Source organism: Gouania willdenowi, chromosome 9 (assembly GCF_900634775.1).
Source record: "Gouania willdenowi chromosome 9, fGouWil2.1, whole genome shotgun sequence".
Classification (NCBI taxonomy): Eukaryota; Metazoa; Chordata; class Actinopteri; order Blenniiformes; family Gobiesocidae; genus Gouania; species Gouania willdenowi.
The window spans coordinates 25,809,384-25,828,112 of record NC_041052.1 but is presented as its reverse complement, the minus strand read 5'-3'; the positions used below and the strand labels follow the sequence as shown (position 1 = coordinate 25,828,112).

The 18,729-nt window shown below is 38.5% G+C and overlaps 1 protein-coding gene across 19 annotated transcripts in view; it reads left to right on the top strand.

Moving 5' to 3' along the window:
- The window catches only part of rimbp2b (RIMS binding protein 2b), a 159,827-nt gene that overhangs the window by 117,752 nt on the left and 23,346 nt on the right, over nt 1-18,729 (top strand). For 12 of the 19 annotated variants that reach the window (XR_003674758.1, XM_028456729.1, XM_028456720.1 and 9 more), the window contains 8 exons: nt 781-831; nt 1,230-1,250; nt 3,925-4,020; nt 8,370-8,574; nt 9,064-9,212; nt 10,920-11,005; nt 11,332-11,441; nt 11,527-12,399. Coding sequence is in view for 18 of the 19 variants with exons in the window: in XM_028456729.1 (XP_028312530.1) it covers nt 781-831; nt 1,230-1,250; nt 3,925-4,020; nt 8,370-8,574; nt 9,064-9,212; nt 10,920-11,005; nt 11,332-11,441; nt 11,527-12,399 (1,591 nt within the window). In the remaining variant the exon portion in view is untranslated. The remainder of the gene's footprint in view (nt 1-780; nt 832-1,229; nt 1,251-3,924; nt 4,021-8,369; nt 8,575-9,063; nt 9,213-10,919; nt 11,006-11,331; nt 11,442-11,526; nt 12,400-18,729) is intronic. The other 7 variants (XM_028456735.1, XM_028456721.1, XM_028456728.1 and 4 more) reach the window with 4 other exon arrangements.

The following is an 18,729-nucleotide window of genomic DNA, read 5'->3' as shown; positions in this document are numbered from 1 at the left end:
TCAATTATTCTATGTAACTGTTAAGGAAGCAAGTCCCTTAAACATAACTGCTTGTGTTGTATTTCGCTTTGGTTACAACTTCCTCATGTACATACAAATGGCACTTCTAAGTTAATGAAATAAAACTCCTCTTGTTTGTCCCTAAGCATTTAATCAGCCACAGGCACTCATTCAACTCCAAAATGGTACAGTTTCAGGTACTAATCTTTGAGGATTAGAATCAATTTAGCATCCACTTGTTTAAAAGACATCACTTTCACCACCTGAGCTTCAGGCTCCATAAATAGGCATTACAGTGTTATAAGACCTACAGCTGTGAGTTGATAGAAATCAATTGCAAAAAACACAGTGCACAGATTGGAGATTTCCTGACCTTTATTCACCTGCTCTTTATATGTATATCACCCAGCATGAATCCCAGCTGCTCAAGCAGTCCTTCTTGCCATATGATGCTGAACCAATAAAGAAAAATGAAAGAAAAAAAAAAGATTTACAGATGCTAGAAATGTACACCTGCAGTCCTTACTTTTATCACTGCATTGATTGGTGGTCAGATGTGAGTTAAAATGTATTAAACAATACATTGGCTTCTAAATTTCATTTTTATTGACTTGTGCAATGACAGCTGAGCTTTTCTTCTAAACCAGTTTCACCATGAGCACCACTGGAATAATAACTGTTCACTCTCTACAGTATGCAAAGACCTTTCATTGGTGTTTAAACTGAACATAAACTGCATTATAAACCGCCTTGTAAGTAAAGTGCACCCTGTGTTTCCAGGCTCAGGTTGAGGCTAAAAAGGAACATGAAGGCGCTGTCCATCTGTTAGAGGTGAGCGTCTGGGCTGGGGGGGGTAGGGGTTGACAATGTGCTTTTATGATTTCTGCATGATGGGGGGGGGGGGGGCTTGTCAGCTCTAAAACCTTTATTTTGCTACCTATTTCCGATTTCCTTAAATTGTTTTGTTCTATTACCTCTTTTCTGTTATATTTAACTCAATTTATTTAAACATATAGTTATTATTGATCATGTTTATGAATTAACTTTAGATTGTAAACTCTGTGCTTAATACATTTTCAAACAATCAAAATATGTTAACTAATTAAAGCATTATGTGTGCATGACATTATAATGTAAGTTTTCAGAATATGAACGATCACATGGTTAACTGTGCTTTATTTCTTCCCTACATTTCTTTTGATCACATGGTTGTGTTTATGCATATTCAGAACCACTTGGACAGCATGCAGGTATTTAAAACATTGCTTTTATTTGTGTAATTTTTCAATAATTTATCAAGCATTGTCAGTGCGATGTAGTGTACAACAAAATGTTCCTTGTCCCAAAGTGTTAAAATGTAGTATTAGATTAGATTGGTTTATTTGAAAGGGGACAGTGCAATTTCTTATAACACATGAACAAACATGGTTAAAAAAAGCCAGAATTAGCCAGAAGGCTATTTTTCATCAGTAGTCCCCCTAGTAATAAGACATCTATTTTCAAATCAATGTCAAGGAAGTTTTGAATGTTAAAGAGTTAATACACCTTTAGCTACACTATAATAAAAACTTATACATATACTAACTGTATATCACATCATCACATACACGGAAGGATGGAAGTAAACGGCATAGATTTCTGGTGGTTGGGATATAATTAGCAGCAAGTGAACTGTTTAATCATAATAGATGTGTTAAGTAGCCAATGGCCATAAATTACCTACTCCCTTTTGCCCACAGCGATCAATAATTCACCGCAATCTAATAGCAAATAGTGCCAATATCAAACCTAAACCATTCATACAGTTTTGGTAGTTGAAAATGTATCTTATTTTAATGCATTTCAAAGATGATTTAGGAAAGTTGTTGTTTGTTTCTTGGTTAATGGCGTGTTGCAAACAGCTTGAAAAAGAAGGTTAGCTTGTTTAGGTTGTTTAAAGTAGGAACATCACAAGCTATAAACTTGTGTCACTTCTGCTTTTAAAATAAATGACAAAATAAATACACTTTTCTAAAAAAAAAAAACTATAATACAGAACTAAACCCTGAGGTTTTGGCTGACGTGCATCGAGGTTAGAATTAAAAAAAAAAAAAAAAAATGCCATAACTACCTACTCAATACTCACTATACCTCTCTATTTTTAATCTTCTCAATCTAACCTACTTGCCACAGCTTGCAGTTTTTATAAGAGGGTGGGGCTAACAGTGGTTGTTTGCGACAGAAGAAGAAGCCACTAGTATGTCACAAACCACCTTTCTCAGCCAATAGCAAACTTCAGTTGTAATAGGCGGGTTTCAACCTATAGAGGGCTAATACTGTTACATTTTTACAACAAAATATGTCAGGAAATGGACTAGGATCAATCAACAACACTACTTCCTACCCAAGGGGTCACTGGTTTGAATCTCACCTGGTCCATAACAACAAATAAAGTTTCTAAAATAAATAAATAAATAAATATTTTTGATTTCAACAAAAAAAAGTGGGTTTAGTTGCTATTTTAGAATAACATGGTGAAGTGACGCACAGGGGAAAAAAAATTGTGTGTGGTGTTTTTAGTCTCCAGACACTGTCTTTTAAAAGCTGAGCTGGTGACAGGATCATGAGAGGCCACAGATAACTGATAGACATGGGGAGCAAAATCCTAACATTTGTTGATGTCAAATCTTAATGTGTCAGAAGTCCAAAATTTATCAGATTGTTGCATCTAGAGTGTCATAGCTGCAGTCTAGTATGAATAACCGTCGTGACTTTTGATAAGAACATGATAATTGGGATTGGACAATGATGCAGTGGAAGAAGAAGGTCTGGTCTTGGTTCAATTAATGACAGAATAATAATGCTTTGACGGCTCCCATGGCAACATGGTTTATCACGATCCATTAACTCTGGTTTCCAGGTTGACTCGTATCCACTTCAAATGCTGTGTCTCAGACCATGTACAACTTGTAGTAAAATGCTATGACCTGATGATAAAGGCCAAGGCAAGCATGCTTAAAGGAGTATCTAAAGAACAGCACAAATTTAATGTATTTGTGTTCTCTCCAAATTTTCTGCACCTTAAGCATCCGTGGCATGAGATGGACAAAAAAAATTAAATCCATGCAGGCCCAATACCTAAAGCATGGAAAGGGTCTGCTGAACCGGCCTCACCAACGTCGGTGTCTCTGCCTCATGGTGTTGAGCGGTTTCAGCTTCAAAAACTCTCAGTGTATACTGTATTTGTATATTTGAGTAGTGCCCTTCTATTTTACGATATATAGTTTTAGATGTTTTAATATCAATTATATCTATAGTACAATAATAGATTCGGGTGTAGATAAAAGTAGTTCTGAAACCATCACCAGTATGACAACTTTGTAATACTGGTAAAACTGCTACCCTAATAAAAGAGTATCTTTAACTTCCAAATCATTTATGTAAAAAGTTGACATATTTTTCAGGGTGATAAATTTACACATGAAAAAATCACTTTAAAGATTTAGCAATGGTGTAAACTGGTGGTTTTTCCATTAATATATGAGGAACTGATTGGCAACTAGTATTAGGGGTTGTGAACATACCTCACTCAACTGCATGGAAGTCAGAAATCACTTGTATGTATTTTTAAAGAAAACTTAATTTGGGTGTATTACAATAGCAAGAAAATAAAAAACACAGTAACACAATTCACAAAGCCCTTAGTCATAACAGCACACTGCTTTCCCTTGAACTGACAATGTTCCTTTACAGCACCAAAGTCTAAGGTTTAAATCAGCAAACCAACAAGAATTGTTTTGTTAAGCAACACCAATAGCAGTTTATTCCTTGTACAGCTTTTCAACAGACAGGCCTGTCAGACTAATTTGCGACTCCTATGTTTTCAAAGGTGTGTATGTTTGTGTGCCAGTGATTAACTAGAGAAACCTTGACTTTTGCCCAAAGTCTGCAAGGAAAAGTTCCAGCTTGGACAAACTGACAGGAGAACGGATGGATGACCAGAAGGATGGACAGACAGTTGGACAGATGAAGGGATGGATGGTACGAATCCCAATCAATAAATAGAATTAGCAGCCATCTAGATGCACTGGAGTCCCATTCCTCTAATCCTGATGTATCATCCTCATAGGCCAGGCTTTGTGAAGCATGAATGCTGATTCATGGGGATCTCAGATCATGCCTACTTTTTGACTGTAAACATTTCTCATCAACACACATTATGTCTGACATAAACCGGTTGCTTAACGTTACTATTTCTCGTGTTTGCTGCTGGTTTTTCATGGAAACATTGAAAATGAATAATTAAAACCTTGAACCTTAATTGGATTTCAAAACTTCCTTGACAGTCCATGGTAGCCATTGACCTGTACACTACCTGATAATGAATATTCAAACAATATGTGGACATTACATTTCAAATTTAACTTAGAATCCTGATATCCTCATATATGAGGATAGCTCTAATCCTCTCATTAGCACAGAACCTTGAGTTAGTCCAAAATCTAATAGTCTAAAATAAATCTTTAATCCCTAATGCCATTAGTATAAACTCAAACAAATGAAAAGCCTTAAACAAAAAAGGTTTACTTGTTTGCATGCAGTTTGGCTCCACTTCTGTGTTTTATGCTGTTCAGTTGTTGATTTTTCACTGAAAATGTTATTGATTTAATGTGCTTAGATACTTAATCCCTGTGTTTTTGTGTGTATTTGTTTTTATTCATTGGCTTTTCCCCCACATCTCATTAAAGGATGATAAATGACAATTGGTCAGCTGGGAAGTGTTGCTAAAGTTAGAACTATGTACATTTGCACCCTTTCATCATTTGAACATCAGTCTCATCTCATTGGCTCAGGTTTTATTTCTGATACAGTAAAATGTATATTTTTAAAGAGCTGAAATTTAGACCATAGAATAAATCACAAATATTTTGCTTATACCTTTAAAATATAAGATATCACTGTTGAGAGAAAAAAAAGTATCTTGTGGATGATGTTTAGGGTTTGTAAAAGCTCATCAACCATATTTAAATGCAGGGGTGGGATCAATGTTGCCTGACTTAGTGCAATATGTGCTTATATTCAGGGGAAAAGAGGGGTCCCATGTGTCATGCTTTTGTTCTTTAAAGAACAGCTCTGAGCTGTATGTGTGCTTCACTCCACAACTCCAATCAAAGCCCACTCACAAGTGGTTGAAAAGGCTTGAACATGAATGACAAGGAAAGCTGAAGGTCTTTCTGAGTTGATCACAAAGAAGAATTTAGCTCCAATTTCAACTGATAAAAAGACTTTTCTCATAAGGCATATCCACAGAATATAGATTGACCTCAGTTGAATATGAATGCCTGGGACCTTTATTGCTCATGTCAGTTTTATATGATTAAAGCCCATCCATTCGCAGATTAGTATAGAATTAAGAGTACAGATATGTGGTAAATGTGGGAACAATTCACTCTCATTAATGCATGTTGCCATATAAACAACACTAATATGTCCTTTTGGAATGCAGTTTAGGAAAATGAACTTGCTAAACATTCTGCAGGGTATACATTTCTTTAATGTAAAACATTGATGTTGCATTTCCCCTACCTGGTAGTGGCACAACTTTACAGTTTTTTTGTGTTTCCTGAACTATAGGTAAATACCAGGTGCTAGATACTACAATTTTTGAGTATCTATTTGCCTCCAATTCCAGTCAGGGTCAAACAGATACCTAAACACATTGAACACATACTGTAGAACACTATAGCACACTGATTGGTGCAGCCATAGTCATCTCTTCACCTGAGTTCAGGTGTTAGATTTTCTCCTCTAAAACATTAGTTTTCTTATTGCTTTACAACAGAGACAGACAAATGTTTCTGTGTTTGTGTCACAATGAGCTTTTTGGCTTCCCAAAAGTGGAAAATGCTGAGGTCCCCATGAACCTCCTCTCGTGGAAAACTGTACAGAAAAATTCATGGTACCTTTACCGACTTAAGTCAACTATAGTGTGTCGATACCACGTTGTGGAAATTCCAAACTATTTGTAAATCAAAAGCACTGTCATCAACATTTTGGATTTTCCTTGTATTATGGCATGCGTGGTAGTTTCGAGCATGTTTTTTTTTTTTTTAGCTGTGTCATCATACAGCAGAGATGTGTATGATACTGATAAAACGAACAACTCTTAATTTACTAACCCTGCTTCACACAAGCTGAAACGGCCTTAATCATTCATCCTAACAGCATGATTTAGATAATGATGATGCAGTGGATGCAAGGTTTGCTCTATGATGGACAATACTAAGTAATTCCATGGTGACATAGATTAGTAGCATTGAGTTTCTTCTGGGTTAGAAAGAGGATGTTTGCAGATATGTTTGAATATTTTACCGTAGTGTGATTACAATTCTGCTTCAGCTCTTGGAATTCCTGTCTTACCTGCCTCAATTGTTAAACTTGTTAAAGGAGACATATCATGCTTTTAAATCTTTCCTTTTTACATATAAATCATACAGTTGTGGTCTATATAAAGTGGAACTGCAATGCTTGGGTCTGAATTCCTCATTATTATAGCTCCACAGGCCCCTTTTCTACCCCTTTTCTGATGTGCTTCTGAGAGCAACTCATTTTGGTGCGGTCTCTTTAAATGCAAATAAGACACTTCATACCCCGCCCCCTCTCCTGGTTGCAGAGGTGACACTCGGTTCAACTCCACCCTGTTCGGCCATTTTTGTAGTTTGATAGAAGAGATACGATTGTCTAGTGGCGCAGAAAATGTTTATTCACACGTTATTTACAAAATGTCAACAACAGAAGACTTGTCCATCCAGCCTTACATGTTCGAGCCAGAGTCTGACCCGGCGGAGCGAGATGAAAATGAAGATGATGAACCTGCAGAACCCTAACAAGTGAGCTAACACAAGCACCGAGCTAACGCTAGTGCCAAGCTAACGTCACAAAATGCATTTTAATACAGTCTTTTCGGAGACAAAAATGAAATGACTAATGAAAACTTTAGACTTAAATTAAATCACGTAGGCCATATTATCAAGGATCTAAAACGAGCACACAGCGCTAACATATAAAGACGGTGCAACTGCTAATGCTAACAAAACAATGACAGGGACGTCTTATCATAACACTTTTTAGCGTTATTTACAGCTTACCGAAGTGCTCTGTTCGTCGTCTCCAAAGATAGAAGGAATTGAACCCTCAATCAGACAAAGTCTTTGGCAAATCCTTCTTTATACTGGCGGAGGTTGCTCAAGCAGTCATCCTTGAAGTGCTTCGCGCACACAAAAATGACCTTACCCACAGATGTGGGTACGTTTCCATAAAAAATAAAACTCAACCAGGCACTTTGAAAAGGTTCTGATGCTGGGAGACGGTGTAATGAAGCGTGTGGGTTACTACATCCAACAACCGAACATTTTGACTTATCCTCTTGTAACTTCTGCATCCTTGAGCTTGGACTACAAAATAAAAGTGAGAAATAAAAATGGCGGATTGCTCGAAGTGTTGGGCCTGGAGTCGATGTACTAATTTGGCAGTTCAGCTGACGTTATTGTTCAAAAAACGTAATAGAGAATCAAAAAATCGAAACAGATTGAAAAATATGACCAAAACAGAATATAAAGATATCAACGAAGCACCTGAAGAGATTAATTTGAACTTTTCTGTACTTCTAAACACTCTAAATATACAACAAAATGCATTTAAGGGCTAAAAAAGTGGATTTAGCATGATATGTCCCCTTTAAGATATATATTCTTTGGATATTGTACATATACAGTATACAGGTGTTAAAGCTCACTTGATGACAGATGTCAATAAAACCTCTAGCTGAAGACAAGTTACATGGTTGACTTCCAAGTTAACCCTTTCATTTAAAGGTAAACTGACTATGCAAACTACAAGAAATCAAATAAACCAGAGCAAAGGAAAACGTGTTAATTCCTGCCTGATCTTGAATTATTGTTGGTTTTGGTTTTACCTGACAGTGTGAAAAATAAAGCACAACATGAACTTCATACTTTAAAACAGTTTTAGCATGCATTGTTGGGTTATGGTATTGTTTGTCCTGACTCTTTAGTACTTATGCATGTGCATTGTCAAAGGGACACTGAAAAAACATACCACCTCATTTCTTTCTGCAATGACTAATTGACGCATTATGTTTTACTATAAATGCCACTCCATTTTCTTTTTTTGTGGTTAGAGAACATGCATTCTCTATGTGAGCATGTGTTTGTCTTTGCTTAATGTCCTGCTATGGTGTCCTTATTTTTCTTTTTCTGTTGCCTTTCTCTTATCTTCCATCTTGCCTCCATCCCATTTGGACGCCTTTGTCATCTGTTTCTCCACCTGTCACTCCTCTATCCATGACTCTCCTTCTACGCCATTGTCAGGCCAAAGTCCGCGAGCTAGAGGAAAAATGCCGTAGTCAGAGTGAGCAGTTCAACCTCCTCTCAAAAGAGCTGGAAAAGTTCCGGCTTCAGGCCGGGAAGTTTGATATCCTGAGCACCGAGTCTGTAACTGTGTGTGAGTCTCCCGACTCTCCCAACAAATCCCTGTCACAGCTCCTCAATGGATTGGCTGCCCCCATCGGGAAAGGTAGGCTATAGATGTTTTTTTATACTGAACATATTCTATAGTGTGTGGATATACAGAAAACTGTTGTGTTTGTAGAGAACTCACTTCTTAGAGAAAGGTTCTAATCAAAGAGTGTAAATAAATGAACCTTTTCAATGCTGCTTACTGTTTATAATGAAACTTTTGAAAAATGATTTATGTTTTATATGCTGGTAGAAAATTAGAAAATCAAACTGATTAAGGAAAATGTGTACAAGACAGACAAAAATCTCTTAAAAGATTGATTGGGTATAAAGTAAACACTAACAAAAAAGGAAATAATCAATAATGGTAAGGAAAAGCTCTTAGCCTAAACATACTTTTTGTTTTTAATTGTTTTAATGATTGTACAAATGCTGTGCTAATTGGATTTTCTTAATTTGCAGTCATGTAACTAACTGGAATTAATTACAGTTTGTTACAATTTTTAAAGCATAGGTTTGATAAGCAATTTTTTTGTCTGTTCCACAGGCAATGAGGCGCCAACAAGGAGATCTTTGATATCTGAGTTCATCCGACCCCTGAAGATCAGTGGAGACAAGCCCGAGCTCCTCTCTGTTAAGCCAACATTCCTCACACGGAATCGAGCTAGCAGCCCAGCACGTGCTTTCCTCTCTGAGGTGTTTGATCATGTCGTGTTTGAGGATGCTTTCACACTGATATAGTCCTGGACTCAGGCCAAATGGGCAGAGAACAGCTGATAATTGTATCACCTTGATTTGGCTCGGTTTGTGTTCACAGCACACTTTTTGATTCGCTCCTATCAGCCTCTGATGCAGTTGCATGAACTGGTCGCTTGAGAGCACCATTACTAGAGTTGAGACTTCTCTCGGCAGACAAACAAAATGACAAGAGGCTCTCATCTATTGGTCAAAGCAAATGCTTAAGAGCATGCAGAAAATTATGTCTTCTCCACCTGTTCTTTCACAACATTCAGTAATGGAGCAGCAACAAAATTCTGGGGTTTTTGTGATTTTTCACAACGCCATGCTCTATGTCATATTTAACACATCCTGTGTTTAGTCCCAGCTGAGAGCGTTTGTATTCACATACCACCTGAAATACTCAGAGTAAGGCAAAAACAATCGCTCTACAATTCACCTGCCGGATCTGGTCTAGACTTGATTTGCCCCCAAAGGCAGCGAACTATCAGAGGCAAACAAAAGCATTTTAACCGCTCTAGGATTCTTTGGTGTGAATACAGCCTAAGCCTATGTTTGATTTATTTGCACATTTCTAATGGTCTGGACAGAAACATTTATAGAAAATGACCAAAGCTCTCAACATGTTAAGGAAGTTCTTGGTTGATATCCTTTTAGAAAATGTTCTAGCAGGTTTTTAAATGCCTACATGCAGGATGAAACATGTGGTACTAAACTAATCTGGCACAATTTGAACAATCAAACAACACACAAGGCAGTAAGCACAATCAAATTTTGAATAAGTAAATAACGATTTCAATCCACTCATTATTTAATAGGAGGGTTTTAGGAATAGTGAAGACAAATTTCCAAAAGACAAAAAAAACACAAAAACATACATATGGAGAAGAAGCTGAGATAAATGAAACTGAATACATATTTTCAATATAAAATATAAACTATTAGATAATTGGTTTATACCAATGCTTATGCATAATAATAATAATAATAATAATAATACAATATGTATCTCGGGTACAACTTGTGCTTGCTGTTAATCCAGAAAAACATTTCTGTGAATAGTTAATTAAATTTTTCTTTGTTAAATCAAGACTTGACACAACTTGGTTTCATTACAGCCATGATGAGCTTTTTTTCGAAGTGTTTGTGTATTTAGCTAGTGTTAAATTAGCACTGTCCGAGCACCTCTTCCTTTTGAGATCACAAAAAAAATTAGTTAGCCATCCAAAACCCTGTGAACATTGTGTAATATCTGACAGCAAAGAATGACATTACGTCTTACGTTATCTTGTGTGTTCATTGTATTTCTGTTCCATGTTTGAGCGCTCTATTAAAATAGTGCCCGAGGCAGTGAATGATAATTAGATGAGGAGTGACAGAAAGTATGAGCCTGCTGAAGGAATACAGAGCAAGCTACTAGAAAACCTGAGAAAAGGCATGGCAAGGGATCAATCATAGGAATGCTTACTGTTAAAATGTAATTTTTTTCTGAAATAAAAAAAGGTCAAAAACTTTTTCAAAAGTCTACTAAATTTTAACTGTTGTTAATAGGTACACTCTGTCTACAGAGTAATATATGTTACGTTATAGTTTTCGCAAGCTGTATTGATGTTGAATGAATGTTATTCTATGCTTTTAACTTGGATTATTACATTTTTTATTTAGATGGACAAAGAGCACAGCTCTACCACAAGGTCCTCCACGAGACTACGATTCACAGGAAAAGTTCGTCTCTGTATTGCTAGGTATAGGTATGTATACCACCCATATTACAATGTATTACAAATATTGTCATGGAACCAGTGATCATAGGCCCAAGTCGTTTTGAGCCAATTTTGTGGAAGTCTTGAGAATGAATTCATTAGTAAAGTCCAAATTTAAAATATGTGAAGTGTATATGAACCAAGAATATTTATTGTTGCCATTCCTTTTGAAAATAACAAAGAATTGACAACCTCATCACATGATTTTGTGTATTTAAGCAGAAACCGAAGTTTCGTAATTTGCTAGCATTAGTGCCAAAAATATTTTTTTTTCTATTTTTATTCATTTAAATGATTATTTTACTGTTGTGTAGTTACAACCCCTACGATGGGCCTAATGAGCACCCCGAAGCAGAGCTTCCCCTGGTTGCAGGAAAATACCTCTATATTTATGGAACCATGGATGAGGATGGCTTCTATGAAGGTTTGGCCTGTTTTGTTACACTGTTACTTCCTCCTGTATTTTATTATATTGACACACTACTGAGAAATTCCTTTGTGTTTTCTAGGAGAGCTGCTGGATGGACAGCGAGGACTCGTCCCTTCCAATTTCGTGGATTTTCTCCAAGATGAGGAGACGCCCTCCTTCCAGCAAAGAGACACAATCGGTAAAGAACCTGGCTACCTCAGCAACAGTTGTCTGGGGTCTCAGAGAGTTGGGGTCAGCAGAGCAACCAGAACAGGCATAAGTGGCCTGCTGTCGGAAAGTAAGCTGGACGGTCTAAGCACGAGCAGCTTCAGCATGGACCAACTGGGTTCAACCATCAATGGAACAAGGACCATGGATGTTAACATCGACGAAGTTGGAGAAAACATTGTGCCTTATCCCCGCCGCATCAACCTAATTAAACAACTGGCCAAGAGCGTGATTATAGGCTGGGATCCCCCTGTTGTCCCACCAAGCTGGGGCTCCATCAGTGGCTACAATGTCTTGGTGGATAAGGAGGTTCGAATGAGTGTCCCCTACGGGGGCAGGACCAAGTCTCTTCTTGAGAAGCTCAATTTGGTCACCCACACCTACCGTATTTCAGTGCAGAGCATCACTGACCGGGGTCCTTCAGACGAGCTCCGGTGCACTCTTCTGGTGGGAAAGGATGTGGTAGTTGCACCTTACTACCTGCGGGTGGACAACATCACACAGGTCTCAGCTGAGCTCTCCTGGATGCCCAGCAATAGCAACTATAGTCATACCATTTTTCTCAATGGTGCAGAGTATGACATGGTCAAGGCTGGGGGGTACAAGTACAAGTTTTTAAACTTGAAGTCAATGACAGTTTACAAGGTGAAGGTTATCGCGCAGCCACACCAGGTGCCTTGGCAGCTTCCAATGGATCAAAGGGAGAAGAGGGAAATCTCTGTGGAGTTCTGCACTCAGCCTGCAGGTCAGCCTCCTTTACACATTATGTATGCACACATTGTGTCAACCTCAATGAAGTAGGTTTCAGCTTGGCTTATTGTTTTAAGGGTTGAGGGTATAAGCATATTTTTAATTAGTGTCAGCCCTGATTGTTTTCAGTCCACCCTTTAAAACATGGCCAAAAAAACTTACATACCCCTGTCTTCAAAGCCCCACTTGTGCTGCAGCTGACACTGATAGTTTCTGTCTGTTTGTCCTTGTGGCCCAGCAATTTTTTTTCTTCCTGTTTAGTAGTTGCCAATTTGTCTTCTGTTGGGAGCTGGCTAGTGAATTAGATCTCTAGAGTTTCAGCTCATTTGAATGCTGTGGTTGCCCTGCAGATGAGTGTTTTTAGCCTCTTGTATTAAAAGTAGTGCTTTGAAATGATTACAATTTTTAATTGCAATTAATCATTTGATTTTTCTGAATTAATCTTTTTTTTTTTTTTTTTTTGCTGAAACTCAGTTTATTGTGTTGTGGCAATATGAATATACCCAACATACCCAACTCTCTTCCAGCAATTGTGTTGTACTAAACATCTTTTTCTTCTCCTTGCAAATCTGAACTTGAAATTAACTAAGTTTTTTTGTAGGGACTGCTACAGAGGTAAACTAGATATCCCCTAAGTGTGTGCTAACCTACAAAGTCATAGCAACTTGATTAAGCATAATCGGTGTGTTTTTAACTAGCAAAGATTGCATTTAACTAAGGCATTGTCAACCACCCTGTTATGCAGGAACATGGGGAATAAACTGACTGCATACAGGGCTGGAAACATGTTCAAAAAGTAGTAGCTCTGCTACTTGTTCTACAGTATGCGTGTGCTTACAATCTTTAAAGTTTCAATCAGTGACTCAGCAGTAAAAAAGCCACCTTGAATGCTGCGAATGACTGAGACCATAGGTGAGACTTGCATAAACAAAGAAGGGGAGGGGAAAGGGAGCAGGGAGGAGAGACTCAAGGCAGGAAATAGAAAAGGTGGGGAAGAATAGACTTCTAGTCTAAGCGTGTCAAAATTTTGTCCCTCTGCTCCGATCAGAGGACAGTGCACTGACTGCTGCATCAAGGCACCTTTTATTTTATTTTATTTTTTTATTTTTGGTTGACTAATTGCTACCTGTTCCATCGTCTTGGTCGACCAACCATTTCCTTGGTTGACTACAGCCCTTGTGCAAACATACACTTTGTCTTTGCGACACACGGGAGAGAGAACAACAACTACACTTCCCAGCCATGTTAGGCCTCAACTACCCTTAATGCATCATTATGTAAGGTGGCACCATGCTCACAACGGTATGAATTAACAATTAACAACGGATGCCTTAAAAAAAGAACAGAAAATTGTGATTAATGCTCCTTAAAATCATTAACGGAGGTAATGAATTAATAATGCTTTGACAACTATAATTTAAAGCATTTGGCTACTATTTCTAAGAGCCAGACAAATGCTGACTTTTCTACTATTATGAATTAATATTACCTATCCTGATTTGTGTTGAGTCAGTTAATTAACATTGTGAAATGAAAAATTCATGTTTACACAAAAATGTTTTTCCAACCCACTACAATCTGCTCACGTACCCCTAGACCTATTTTAATAGACATAGACCACTAGAGAGTAGAAACATCCCAACAGTTTTGTAGTTGCCCTATTAAAGTCATCCAGACATCATCTAACAATCAATAAACTGACTTAGATTATTATGTTTTTAATTTCCCTGCTCAGCATATCAAAATTAGGGATAAAATATTGCAGGCCTGATACTCATTTCTGAGTTTATTAAAATCATTACAGATAAAAGTACCTTATTGTTAAAATACATGAGCTATGAGGAAACATGCCAATATATAAAAAAAAAAAACTAATCATTGTTTTTCACATCAGTGTATAGTAGTGTTGAGAATGTGTAAATAACGATTATGATTTGCAGATAGCTTTTGAATAAAATTGAAAGTGGACAAAGTCTTGAGTTGGAGTGGAGGTTTTAAAGAGCACTGTTTCAGAGTAGATCTGAAATCAAGCAGGAGAAAAAAGAACCCGAGGCAGTTTTGGAATCGACATTTCAGTTGGCAGGTGATGAGCTTACATGCTAAGAGTTCATTAATTGATTATTTTATTGGACTTGTTAATTAAAGATGGCCGAGCTACTCTGACAATCAGTGGTAGCTAACAATTGTCAATACATTTCAGTTTAGTCTTTTGGCGCACTTTTGCAATAATAGCATGCATGAAATGATTTTAGTATATTTAACAGGAATATCCTGTTAATGAAAAAAGATCCTAAAAAAGAAGTTTAAAAGAAATAAAATAATCAAAAGTGCATCCCTTATGCAGTTTTTAAAAACTAGCAATGGGAACTCATGAAGGCTGACCACATAAGTAAAACATTCAGGTAAGCATCATTATGCTATTAAATATTAATAGCTTATAAGTATTTGATCAGAATAATCTCCTGAGCAGTGGTGGACAGTAACAAAGTAAATATACTTAAATACTGTACTTGAGTACTAATTTTCAGTATCTGTACATTACTTGTGTATAATCTTGGGGATATACTTATCACCTTTAATTCACAACATTTCTATAGATGCCCTAGTTACTAAGGACCTTTTCTCTTCGGTCAGCTCACGTTTTTTCATTGCTTCAGTTGTGATACTAAATAGCTCTGGTTGATTCTAATTTGGGTTGTCCCACTTGTTCTACTATACCTTTAATACATGCCCATCAATGCAAGAGCAAATAAGAGAGAAAGGCAAGTGCTGTGTTTGGCAGCAGAGCAGCTTTCACAGTTTCTTAGGCTCCTGTTTTTCAAACAAAAAGTGATTCATATCATTAAAACAGAAATTTAATGCTATAAATATAATGTTATTTGCCCCCCAATTTGGGAACTACTGCGTTTACTACAAGTAAATATAAAATAATAACCATAATCCAGTAATAATAAAATATGTTTTTTGTCCTAATAATACAGTCAGTAATGGCCAGAAGCGTAGGCGGCAGGCGGAATCACCTACTACTCTTTCTGGCCGCCTTCTACTCTTTTAACATGTTCATAAATGATTCTGTACCCCTTTAACACCAAAAGAATTGTTAAAATCCATGAAAGATTTAAGTTTTCCCACACTTTGAGCAACTTTTGCAACGCACGCTGTTTCGGTGGTAATTTTCTAAATCTTGCGCGAAGTCTCGTGAGAGTTCATCTCACGCTTCACGAAGCAAACCACACAAAAATTATGTTAATCATGCAGATATGTTACAGTGCCACACCAGAGTACTACCAAGAGACCAAGCGCCCACACAACTGGATAAGTTGGAACCATAGACTGTAAAAAAGATGGACGGAACATCCTTCCGAGGAAGTGAAGCTTTTTGTTTTTAGAGCTCCCCCTGCTGCAGTATAGGTTATAAAGGTCACCTCCTCAATGTTAACGAATGGGATGTGGGTCAAACTGTAAAGTTAAAATACTCGTCACACATTTTTATTCCAAACCTAAATTCTGCTGTGATCATTTGTTATTATCACCCTGCATTGTGTTCAAGTGCTTATTTTTCTGTGAAGTTTGTTTTAAATAAGTTATTTGAAGTTGAAAAACGGGGTTTGACGTCATATATGACAATGATTGACAGCCTCTGATTTTGCGTAGCTCTCTTTGTGAATAGCATAAGCAGTTATGTCATGAAGGAAAGCCGAGAAGCCATTAAACTTTTCCGTTCAGTTTTTTTGTTTTTTTTGAGCTACTAGTACTAACCTCTATGATCTAATCATCTGAACAAGACGTCTGTAGAATTTCCAGTAGGAAAGATACTTAAGTTTGTGGCTTAGCTGGGCTGCCTAACTCAACAGGGCTGTATGCTAAATGGGCGGGGCGTGTTACCAGAGCTCCTCCCGCCGGATCCTACTGCGCAGACTCTGGCTCCAAATGACGTCAAATTTGCAAGATGGAAGCGCTGTATTTTGGCTTCAAGAACTCAAATACGCCTCACGGTGATACTTGAACCCGTCAGCAGTGATGAACCCGGGGTTATAGGGTGTTTCAGGTCTTTAATTATCGGACACCCTCGCCTGGGCAACCCAACCGGGGGCGATCAGACCCCAGCCTGTGTCCAAGTGGCGCTTTTCTCAACTGCTGTCCTTAAAGGCCTAGGAGTTTGAACACTCGCTGTAGTGAGTGACCTGCAAAACCCCTGCACCCGATTTCGACTGGTTCACAGCGGGCTCTCCAGCCATTGTTCCGGCACTCTGTGGTGAGCTCACAATATTTGGCCCTCTTTTGCTTATAGGCTTTGTCAATCCGGTCCTCCCAGGGGATCGTCAGCTCCAGTAGCACCACTTGCTTGGTTGAATCAGATGTTAACACCATGTCTGGGCGGAGTGAAGTGGTAACGATATTCGCCGGGAACTTGAGTTTCCTTCCCAGGTCAACTTGGAGCTGCCAGTCACGAGCGGTGGCGAGGAGCCCTCCTGAGGAGCTCGGCTGGTGGTTTGCTTTCTGTCCTGCTCTAATGAAGGTGATTGATTTCTTCCGGGCGACTTGGGAGTTGCTGTTTTGTATCGCTACGCAGATGGAATCAGCCAGGAATTTTAAAACTTGATCATGGCACTAGCAATACCCTCCCTCCCCTACAGCCTTTGGGCAACAGCTCAGAATGTGCTCCAAGGTGCCCCTCCTCTGAGACGGTTTGCACTTCGGAGTGTCAGATTGGCCAGGCTTGGAAGGACGTCGTATACAGACTGAATGAGGAATTTTGCTCGCAGAGGTTCAGCTCTCCAGAGCTCTGCCCAGGTGAGTTTGCAAGATTCTGCATGCTCCCACCTTGTCCACGCCTGCTTGGACATGCTGACCATCTTGCTGTAACATTCTTCCTCGAGCTCTGCACAGATCTCGTCTTGGACTAATTGGTGCTTCTCCTTGCCGTGGGCCCTGTCGTAGCGTGGCTTAGGAAACCTACCAAGGCCTGCCCTCCCCATTGCCACGGTACCCACTAAGGTCTTGAGCCTAGTCGTGTCTCCGCTCTGCTTACGGCTTCTTGTGCCTGCCACTTCCTCCTGGTCTTAACAACAATTCCTGCCGAGGCAACCTTGACATCTGCAGAGTCCCTGTACATCATTACCTCTCCAGAGCGGGCAACTTTGAATTCTTCTGAGTGTCCACTGAGAGGGAGATGCAGCTTGGTGGATTGGCCATAAAAGGCAATGCTGCTCCAGGACCAAGGGAGCCCCAGCCATTTCCTTAAAAACTTTCTGATGGTCTTCTCTAGTACCTCTACCATTGTTATTGGCAAGGCAAAGCAAGACAAGGCAAATTTATTTGTATAGCGCATTTCATACACAAGGCAACTCAATGTGCTTTACATGGTAAAAGATTAAATTGTTTAAAATCAATAAGAACATTTAAAATCATCTGTAAAATCAATTAAAATCATCAACAAACACATTACATCAACAACATGACCAAAAATCTCTCTCTCAATCATATACAGTAGAGAAAAAAAGTGCCTTTAACTTTGATTTAAAAATCTTCACATTGAATGCTGATTTCAGCTCTACTGGCAGTTTGTTCAACTTCTTTGCAGCATAACAACTAAACGCAGCATCACCATGTTTACTGTGAACTCTGGGCTCCACTATCTGACCTGTGTCCATAGATCTGAGAGACCTGCTGGGTTCATACCTGACTAACATGTCACTGATGTATTCTGGACCAAACCCATTCACAGATTTATACACCAGCAGCAGAACTTTAAAGTCTATTCTGAGGCTGACTGGGAGCCAGTGTAAAGACTTTAAAACTGGAGTAATGTGCTCTGAACACTTTGTTCTGGTTAAGACCCGAGCTGCAGCGTTCTGAACCATCTGTAGATGTTTGATGCTCTTTTGGGGGATTCCTGTCAGAAGACCATTACAATGGTCCAGTCTGCTGGAGATAAAAGCATGGACCAGTTTCTCTTGATCTTTCTGAGTCATTAAACCTTTCACTCTGGAGATGTTCTTTAGGTGGTAGAAGCTGTTTTTGTGATAGATTTGATCTGACTGCTGAATGTAAGATCTGAGTCAATCAGAACACCAAGGTTTTTGACTTGGTCTTTAGCTTTTAAAGATCAAGACTCAAGATACTTGCTGATAGCAGTCCTCTTTTCCTTGTTACCAAAGACAATCACCTTCATCTTGTCATGGTTTAGTTGAAGGAAGTTTTTTATTGGTACCTCATAGATTAACAGAGGCTAGAGTATTCTAGGTAGGACTCCGTGCTGGTACATCCAGGCCTTAAACTTTCCTGGGAGACCAGATTTATCGATGGCTGTGAGCCAAGAAGT